The sequence below is a fragment of the Paroedura picta genome, chromosome 7, assembly GCF_049243985.1.
Source record: "Paroedura picta isolate Pp20150507F chromosome 7, Ppicta_v3.0, whole genome shotgun sequence".
NCBI lineage: Eukaryota > Metazoa > Chordata > Lepidosauria > Squamata > Gekkonidae > Paroedura > Paroedura picta.
The window spans coordinates 114,437,494-114,447,480 of record NC_135375.1 but is presented as its reverse complement, the minus strand read 5'-3'; the positions used below and the strand labels follow the sequence as shown (position 1 = coordinate 114,447,480).

Here is a 9,987-nt window from a genome sequence, read left to right as displayed (position 1 = left end):
AGGCAGCCTATTCCACTGCTGAACTACTCTGACTGTGAAAAACTTTTTCCTGATATCTAGCCTATATCGTTGTACTTGAAGTTTAAACCCATTACTGTGTGTCCTCTCCTCTGCAGCCAACGGAAACAGCATCCTGCCCTCCTCCAAGTGACAACCTTTCAAATACTTAAAGAGGGCTATCATGTCCCCTCTCAACCTCCTTTTCTCCAGGCTGAACATTCCCAAGTCCCTCAACCTATCTTCATAGGGCTTGGTCCCTTGGCCCCAGATCATCTTCGTCGCTCTCCTCTGTACCCTTTCAATTTTCTCTACGTCGTTCTTGAAGTGAGGCCTCCAGAACTGCACACAGTACTCCAAGTGTGGTCTGACCAGTGCCGTATATAATGAGACTATGACATCTTGTGATTTTGATGTGATGCCCCTGTTGATACAGCCCAAAATGGCATTTGCCTTTTTTACCGGTGCATCACACTGCCTGCTCATGTTTAGGTTACAATCCACAAGTACCCCAAGGTCTCGTTCACACACAGTGTTACCTAGAAGCGTATCCCCCATCCAGTAGGCATGCTTTTCATTTTTCTGACCCAGATGCAGAACTTTACACTTATCTTTATTAAATTGCATCTTGTTCTCATTTGCCCATTTTTCCATTGTGTTCAGATCTCGTTGAACTCTGTCTCTATCTTCCGGAGTATTTGCCAGTCCTCCCAATTTAATGTCATCTGCAAACTTGATGAGTAGTCCCTCCCCCCCTCATCTAGATCATTAATAAATATGTTAAAAAGTACCAGGCCGAGCACCGAGCCCTGAGGTACCCCGCTACTCACCTCTCTCCAGTCTGATGAAACACCATTGACAACAACTCTTTGAGTGCGGTTCTCTAACCAATTCCCTATCCACCTGACTATCTGAAAATCCAGATTGCAGTCCTTCAACTTATCCATCAGAACATCATGGGGAACCTTGTCAAAAGCTTTACTAAAATCCAAGTAAACGACATCAACCGAATTTCCCCGATCCAGCAAACCTGTTACTTGGTCAAAAAAGGAAACCAGGTTGGTCTGGCAGGACCTGTTGGAGACAAATCCATGCTGACTTCCTTGGATCACCAAATTGTCCTCCAGATGTTTGCAGATCGCTCCCTTTAATACCTGCTCCATTATTTTCCCCACAACAGAGGTCAGACTCACTGGTCTGTAGTTTCCCAGGTCATCCTTCCTCCCTTTTTTGAAGATCGGAATAACGTTTGCTCTCTTTCAGTCCTCCGGGACATCTCCAGTCCTTAAAGAGGTCCCGAAGATGATGGACAAGGGTTGTGCAAGTTCTCCAGAAAGTTCTTTGAGCACTCTCGGGTGCATTTCAATCGGCCCAGGGGATTTGAACTCATCCAGTGCAGCTAAATGCCTCTCGACAACCTCTCTATCCGTGTTAACCTGCCATTTAGATTTTTATACTGCCCATGTCTTTGCAGCTCTGGAAATAGATGAAGACATAACAATTGGAATGAATTCTCAGGGATTTCTAGTTACAGCTTAGGCTCCCCAAGGTCACCTGGAAAGCCAGTCCAGTTCCTGCAGCTACTGAAGGCTTCCTTCCAGGAGGAATTTGGACCAATCGAGTAATGAGGAAAAAGCTTCTACTTCATTGTAGGCCTCAGATGGTGAGCCTGCAGGAGCCATGTTGTGTGCAGTAGGCGCTCCAGCACTCACTCCTCCCTTCCTCCTGAAACAGTACTTGGAGCCCGTGTTTGCTAGGGAAGGTGCCAAGGGTCACCCGCCTCCAGACGCTGAAGATCTAGGGAGGATTTTCTGGTGCCATTCCATTCTTTGCCCTTCTCAGACCCAGATGGCTTCCCGATTCCCTTTGCCCTCAGGACTCTTTCTTCCTCTGCAGGCCTAGAGGTGGGAGAGGGAGGACAGAGACCTCAGCAGGGCACAAGTCCACGCTGCAAAGCAGCTGTTTTGGGCTCCTGATCTCGGTAATCTGAAAATGTCCCCAAATTACAACTGATCTCCAGGAAATGGCAGTTTGGGAGGAGGGGCTTCCTGGCATAATGCCCTGCTGGATATCTGTCTGTGTGTGTGTGTGTCTGGGCTGGTACATGGCATACAATCAGCCACTGGCTCTTCAGAATAATGCTGATTTTATGGGTTGCCAAAAACATGAAATGGTTTTTAATAAGAGTTTGCTCTCCTTCAAGCATTAGGCATTGACATCTCTTTCCTTGCAGTTCTGTGGGAGACCAAAGCAGTCCCAGTCGGAACGGAATCTTCCCCAGGGGACAAATCCAAAACCTTTGATGATGTCAGCTCAGAACCTCCGAGTCGAGCCCCCCCCCTTGGTCGAGCCCCCCCCCCTTTCGATCTCACAAGCCACCTCGTTCTGAAGGGCACTTAGTTTTTAAAAGAAAGGATGGCAATTACCCCTGATTCCCTCTCCCCACTGCACCCCTCTGAGCCCCCTGAAACTTATTTATTTATTTTACAAACTTTATATCTGAATTTATGTCCTCACAAAGGCCACCAGGGTATCTAAAAGCATACATAATAACATCACACATTAAAGACATTAAAACCAATCAAAAAGACAACATTTAATCCAATAAAATCAGGGGGAAAGTACTTACAAAGTCATCAAAAGAACATCTAAAACACTGGGCAGGAAAGAGGGATCACAAACAAACCAAAAATTCTTCACTGATTGTCCTTTGCTTCTACCCTAGTACTCTGGTGAGTAGCCTCCTTAAACTCGTCCTATGGTATTAACAACAAACCTGGTCTAAACACATTTTCACAAAGACACATTTTAACAGAGACACTTCTCAGGAGGGGTCTGGGAGCACGTGCTCCCTGTGCTTCCTGTGCTTCCGGATCCAGGAGATAACTCGACTGCCCAGATGCCTGCTTTCCATTTCTTCGGGCGCCTGGCCACGCTCTGGCTGTGGCACAGAAGTACAACGGAAGACATTGCGGACCCTCTTGAGGATGCTTCGGATACTCCATCAGAGCATGGATGGAGCCACTGGGGTGCCGACGTCCTCTTCTTCCACTTCCAGACCCTGCAGGAATGAGAGATGCCACAGGCTGACCTCAGGCTCATGGCCCTGACTGTGGCTCTGGGGCTGCGGCTTCAGGGAGGGATGTGGGCTCTCCCTCCAAGTGGCTTGGGGTCCCAGGCGGGCTGCTCAGGAGGGCCTGGCCTGTGGAGTGTGGAGTGGCCAATCTCCCCCTCTAGAGCAGAGAGGGTGGGAGATGCTTTCAGGGCTATACTCCAGCCAGCCCCCTGACCCATTGGGCCAATTCAGGGGGGTGGTATATGCTGGAGGCAAAATTGGCCATGCCTTCCGGGTCCTTCCTGCTAAAAGGCTGTGTCAGCAGAAGATCTGACCAAATGAATTCGACCACTTTGTGGAAGAGTACCAAGTATGACACTTGCATGCAGGAGCAGTCTATCTCCGAGTGCCTGGAGTTGGGCATAAGCAGCCAAAGAGGGCCTGCATCTTTCCCTGAGAGATCTGGGGGGGCTACTTTCAGAATGCAGGAAAGGGCCAGGGCGATGTGAGCGGGAGGACCCCTATCATCCCTGTCTTTTGAGTCCCACGTCCCCCTTCCTCAAACCTTTAAGAACTTGCCTCTTGGCTGAGATGGGGTTAGCAGCACGTACCTCACTGTTTATTTCTTCCCCACTGGAGGTGGCCTCCAGTCCTCCGCCCCCATTTCCGGCTCCATCCGGTAGTGTGTCCGCAACCTTAACTCCAACATCCTTCCTACCAGGGGTCCTGGGAGGGTCCTCAGCCTCGCAAAGAGTGCTGTCGGTGTTGTAGCAGTAGTAGTACCTTGAGGAAGATCCGGAGTCCGGGAGGAGGTCTTCATGGTCCATCAAGTAGCAACTGTCTTGCTCCAAGTTGCTTTCAAACCCCTCAGGCTGGGGGGCTTGGTGGCTGTCAATCTCCTGCTCCTCAGTATCGAGGCTGTAAACGGAGGGAACGTGGAAGGGAAACATGATTTTAAAACCAGCGAGTGCTTTGGACGATGCCGGTGGAATCTCTGAGTCAAAGTTGTACTCAGGGAAGGGTGGAAGCCCGGATCCTTTTCCCATTATCTCTGGTGGAGAAGGTCTCGGGTGTTAGGAGCCAGGGGGGAACGCAGAGCTGGATGGTCGCAGCAGATGTTCCATAGGAAGTAAGGCCCATTTCTCCAGGGTCAGAGGCCACAATCTGCATGCTGAAGGTCCTGGGATCCCACTAAAATTAAAGGCTCTCAGGCAGCAGGCATGGTGAGAGGGCTGTCACTGCCTGCAGAGCTGCTGCCAGTCAGAGCTGGAAATATTAAAGCCGGCAGACCAAGAGGCTGACTCTGACTCAATCAGCTCCAGGGGTTTCTGGAAGGTCCCATCGCTCAATGGTCAGGCACCATGTATTGCACATGCCATGAAGATCCTGGGGGCAGCTGGGGAGTAGCTCCTGCCAGTCAGAGGAGAGGAGACAACCGGGATGGCCAGCTGGAGTCCCCTTTGGCAGCTTCCCAGGAAGGTGGGGGTGCCCTCTCATTCATCCTATGGACCTGGCACTCTCATGTATTTGGAAGGAATGATTTTCCTTAGCTGAGTTTTGAACATGGTAAATTGTTCCTAATCACTTGGTGCATTTAATGATAGAAATAAGGCTTGTCAAATGTCCAGTGGTGGCTTCTCATCTCATTGCCCTGCCTCCCTCCCTGACAGGATCTTGCCTGCCCACTGAATTCTTCTCTCATTCCCCACGGCCCCTGAACCGACCGGCTTCTCTGCCTCTCCTTTGAAGACTCACCACTATTACATGGACCTTCAGGGGTGGACCGTGTTCTTCTCCTGGATGAGGCCAGATGTCCTCCTGGGAGCCCAGAGCTGAAGCTTCGTCCACATACCCTTCCTCTGTGAAACTTGGATTGTCCTGGGACAGCTGTTCGTCAAGTTCATCCATCTGCAAGACCAAGTGCCCAAAGAAGGTTAAAATTATGGCCCGCCTAGGAATCATCACAGTTGGCTTTTCATGAAGAAACAAGGATGCACATTTCATTCACATATTTCTTATCTCGTTCATTTGCACGAGTGGGGCAATGTGGTGACTCCGGAGGCCATGCTCTGCATACAGGAATTTTAATTCTGGCCTCACGGGGATCCCAGGTGCCAGGGTAGAGCTGATGCTCAAGACCGGGGAGAGGAGACCAGGCTATGGAAACAGGCACTCTGATGCCACATCTGGCAGCTTCATGGGGCGTGTCCTCCTGGCAGCTGGTTTGCTCCCTCATTCATTTTCTGGACATGGACCTCTAACTGATTTTTCCTTCATTCCCCCAACTCCTAAGCCAGCCTGTCCTTCTGCCCAGCTTCTGCCTTTCCTATCAAGACTCACCTGCTTTGCTAGCAACCTCAGGTACACCTTAAGGCACATCCTCTGCAGAGGACCACACTCCTCCGGGCTGTCAGAAGCCAAAGGCCTTTCTGCACCGTCTTCTTTCCCTTCTCTGGACGTATCCTGCCGCACGTCTTCCTCCTCCGGTCTTTCCTGCTGCTGCACCTGCAAAGCCAAAGTGTCCAGAGAAGTTGGACTTTAAGACCCTTCTCAGAAATCCCATTGGCTCTTTTAGGCGCTGAGGCACACTGCTGACTCCTGTTCCATGTATGGTCTACCAAGACTCCTAGATCCCTTTTGCACTTACTACTGCCAAGACAAGTCTCCCCCATCCTATACTGGTGTAGATGGTCTTTTCTACCTAAATGCAGAACTGTACATTTGTTCCTATTGAATTTCAGTTTATTCCATTTAGCCCACCTCGAGCCTATTAGTTTTCTTGCAAGATGGCCTCTGCATCATCAATGGAAATTCAGGACAGTAGATGAAAAGCACTAAGAGAGTCCTATTGTGAAGATCAGTAGAACATGACTGCACTCCAGTGTTGTAATTGCTGTATAAGGCAAGCTTTAAAGATGTGAGAATATTTTGACCACCATCTAAGCCATTTGGGGTCTGGTCCCTTTGGCCATCAGATCTCTCTGGCCTTTCCCTCGGCTAGTGGCATTTCTGTGCATGCAGCCCCCTCAGCCTCCGGACAGAAAGTCACCGTCTCTCTTACCATTCCCTCATCCATTCTTCTGGCAGCTGCTCGAGAGGATCCAGCTCCTTGAAATATAGACTTCCCTAGCAGGGAGATGTGAATCCACAATTCCGCTGACCGTTGAGACTCGACCCAACTGACCGGGCCAGCGAGGTTCCGAGCTGACATCATCAAAGGTTCTGGATTTGTCCCCTGGGGAAGATTCCATTCCGACTGGGACTGCTTTGGTCTCCCACAGAACTGGAAGGAAAGAGATGTCAATGCCTAACGCTTGAAGGAGAGCAAACTCTTATTAAAAACCATTTCATGTTTTTGGCAACCCATAAAATCAGCAGTATTCTAAAGAACCAGCAGGGCATTATACCAGCAAGCCCCTCCTCCCAAAGAGCCATTTTCTGGAGATCAGTTGTAGTTTGGGGAAATCTCCAGATTAAGAATGCCATTCTCCAGTTGGGGTTTGAAGGTCTAGGGATTACAAAGATCATTAGCCCAAAACTGCTGCTTTAGAGGATGGACTTGTGCCCTGCTGAGGTCTCTGTCCTCCCTCTCCAACCTCCAGGCCTGCAGAGGAAGAAGCAGGGAGTCCTGAGGGCCAAAGGAACTGGGAAGCCATCTGGGTCTGAGAAGGGCAAAGAATCGAGCGGATCCAGAAGGATCATAGAATCACAGAATCATAGAATCATAGAGTTGGAAGGGGTCATACAGGCCATCTAGTCCAACCCCCTGTTCAATGTAGGATCAGCCCTAAGCATCCTAAACCATCCAAGAAAAGTGTGTATCCAGCCTTTGCTTGAAGACTGCCAGTGAGGGGGAGCTCACCACCTCCTTAGGCAACCTAGTCCACTGCTGAACTACTCTGATGGTGAAATTTCCCCCCCCTGATATCTAGCCTATATCATTGTACTTGTAGTTTAAACCCATTACTGTGTGTCCTCTCCTCTGCAGCCAACGGAAACAGCATCCTGCCCTCCTCCAAATGACAACCTTTCAAATACTTCCTAGATCTTCAGCCTCTGGCAAACTGCAAGCCTTGAGAGCCCATGGCCCATGAGACGAAGCACCTGGTGTGATGTTCCTGGATACAAAAGCAAAAGGCAAAGAGAAAGATGATGGCAGAGTGAGAAGAGGCACCAGGGGGCTTATAGGGGAGAAGAGAGGGGAGCCCAAAGAAGCTTATTCCTTGAATCAAACTCTGTGGGTCTTAAAGGTGCCCCTGAATTCGGGCTTCGTTGGGAGTGATAAAGGTTTACAAAATAGGTAGCAGGGGAAAACAGCTGGAGAGAACTTTTCTTCTGTTATGTTAAAGGTCAAGGAATCTCAAGGCTTGGGGGGGGGGCAGGGTGGTGCACCTGGGCGGGTGATGGGCCCCTGCTGCCAAGGGAGTGATATCAGGGCTCTCTCAGCCTCACCCACCTCACAGGGTGTCTGTTGTGGGGAGAGGAAAGGGAAGGCGAATGTAAGCCGCTTTGAGCCTCCTTCAGGTAGAGAAAAGCAGAATATAAGAACCAGCTCTTCTTCTTCATCAGTAATATCAGGGCTCTCTCAGCCTCACCCACCTCACAGGATGTCTGTGGTGGGGAGAGGAAAGGGAAGGCGAATGTAAGCCACTTTGAGACTCCTTTGGGTAGAGAAAAGTGGCATATAAGAACCAACTCTTCTCCTTCTCCTTCTCCTTCTCCTTCTCCTTCTCCTTCTCCTTCTATACAGCCTAAAATCCTGTTTGCCTTTTTAGCTACTGAGTCACACTGCTGACTCATGTTCAGTGTCTGGTTTACTTAGACCCCCAGGTCCTTTTTGCACATACTACTGCCAAGACAAGTCTCACCCATCCAATAGTGATGCATTTGATTTTTCCTACCTAAATGAAGAACTTTACATTGACATTGAAATAATTTTTTTTCATTTTAGCCCATTTTTCAGCCTGTCACGATCCTTCTGTATTCCGATTCTGTCTTCTGATGTGTTTGCTACCCCTCCAGTTTAATATCATCTGCTAATTTAATAAGTACCCCCTCTATTCCTTTATCCAAATCATTTATGAATAGGCCCCAAGACAGATCACTGAGGCACTCCACTTGTCACTCTTCTCCAAGAGGATGCTGAACCATTAACAAGCACCCTTTGGGTACGATCAGTCAACCAGTTCTCAGTTGACCTAATTAATAGGATCCATACTGCATTTTACCAACTTGTCAATAAGAATATCATGTAGAACCTTATCAAAAGCCTTACTGAAATCAAGGTAAACTATATCCACAGCATTTCACTGATCTAGCAAGGTATAACTTTCTCATAAAAAGAGATAAGGTTAGTCTGACAAGACCTGTTCTTGAGAAAGCCATGCTGACTCTTCTTATTTACGGCCATCCATTCTAGCTGCTCTAGGACCGACTACTGCTTGATGATTTGTATTAACATCTTGCCAATTATAGACATCAAGCTGATGGATGGGTACCTGGGTCCTCCTTTTCCCCCTTCTTGAAGATAGGGACAACATTTGCCCACCTCCAGTCTTCTGGCACTTCAGCTGTTCTCCAAGTATTGTCAAAAATAATGGACAGAGGATCAGAAATTACATCTGCAATTTGTTTAGTTCCCTTGGATGCAATTCATCTGGCCCAGAAGATTTGGTGAGCCCTCCACCAGGTTGGCAAGACTCTTTGCAAAGACATTTTCCACAACTTTGTGAGGTGCAGACCATCTCCCTATAGAAGAGCCTCCTCATGGTAGCACGTTCCATAGTCTAAAAACCCAAATGTTTCCCAATGACACCAGTGATGCAGCCAGTCATTTATCTGCATTATTTTTCTTTCCCTTTCTAAGCCTCAGCCATTTACAGGAAGAACCAACCGAAACACCACCTGTGCTCCCAAGTCCTTCACTTTCCCCCCAAGGCCACATAGTCTCGCTTCATGTGCTCCACACTTTGCTACAGCTGGGGGCACCCTGAGTAGTGGGAGGATGAACCTGGTGCTTGCTGATGTAAATAACGAACACCTGAGGAAAACATGTCCAAGGGACTCAACCACCCCATAATTACAAGAACAGAGTCTTTCAGTTATTGGAACTTTCTTAAAGCGGCCCTCCAGGATAAAGCTGGAGTATAAAGCTGAACACGTTGCTAGCATCAGTGCCCTGTGTGACCGGAACCAGAAGTAAAAGAAAATCGAGAAAAAGGGAGAGAAAATAATAATAAATTCAAGGTTTATTTGTATCTAGGCAGATCCTGGCCCATAAAGGCTCAATGCCAGGCCAAGTCAGTGTACTGAACTGACAGGTTAAGAAAGGCTGGGGCAGGAGGAGGGAGAGGGACAGCCAGTCAGAGGGGGGCCAGTTTGGAAGGAGATTCGGGTGAATCAGTCAAGTGAGAGATCTTTCAGCAGGAGAGCTTGAGGGGGAAATCTGGGCCCAATGAAGGACAGTCATGCTCTAGATACAGCTCTGGCGAACAAAGAAGGGGCAGGCTGAGAAGGAGTTTGGAGGGAAGAAGCCTTCCCAGCCCCAGTTCGAAGGGAATTGAGCAGCTGGATTCATTCAGGGTGGCTCTAAAAGGAAGTGTGGTACTTAAGAACTGAGGAAATTTGGGCTAAGAAAGAGATGTGTGTTGGTGAGAGGACCATTGAGGAAACTTTATTCATCTGAGGAGATTGCTTCAAGGTTGTGAAGCTTTACGGGGGGGGGGGGGGAGACAACTCTCTCTAGAACAAAGTCTCCTTCACAATAATCTACTGAAACTTCACTTATTTGAAAACATCCTCCTTTTAAATAAAGTTCAGTTTCTTATTGACTTTTTCCATACCAGTAATTTGCCCTGACTCACCACTTGTCCGGTGGCAGGGCAAATTCCTGTTTCTGCATGACAATTACACAATTTCTTAGGCCATCATTCCCA

General features: G+C 48.5%; 1 protein-coding gene across 2 annotated transcripts; it reads right to left on the bottom strand.

Annotated features, from left to right (window-relative positions):
• Positions 1–2,605: 2,605 nt before the first annotated feature.
• Positions 2,606–6,729, bottom strand: LOC143841896 (uncharacterized). 2 transcript variants are annotated; one of them, XR_013232933.1, is made up of 5 exons: positions 6,114–6,729; positions 5,393–5,557; positions 4,808–4,960; positions 3,836–3,970; positions 2,606–3,058 (listed from the first exon to the last, which is right to left on the bottom strand). XR_013232933.1 is itself a non-coding variant. In XM_077346459.1 (4 exons), exons 1-4 carry the CDS (start codon positions 6,264–6,266, stop codon positions 3,959–3,961), a joined length of 483 nt encoding a protein of 160 aa, XP_077202574.1. In that variant the 5' UTR covers positions 6,267–6,729; the 3' UTR covers positions 3,700–3,958. The 2 variants fall into 2 exon arrangements, 1 of the variants encoding a protein (XP_077202574.1); XM_077346459.1 differs by lacking the exon at positions 2,606–3,058 and having other exon boundaries at positions 3,700–3,970.
• Positions 6,730–9,987: the final 3,258 nt, after the last annotated feature.

Coding starts and splice junctions, on each gene's coding strand:
- LOC143841896 (XM_077346459.1), bottom strand. CDS start 6,266: ATGATGTCAGCTCGGAACCTCGCTGGCCCGGTCAGTTGGGTCGAGTCT. Junction 5,558..6,113: donor GAAGAATGGATGAGGGAATG/GTAAGAGAGACG, acceptor TTGGCTTTGCAG/GTGCAGCAGCAGGAAAGACC. Junction 4,961..5,392: donor TGAGGTTGCTAGCAAAGCAG/GTGAGTCTTGAT, acceptor TTGGTCTTGCAG/ATGGATGAACTTGACGAACA.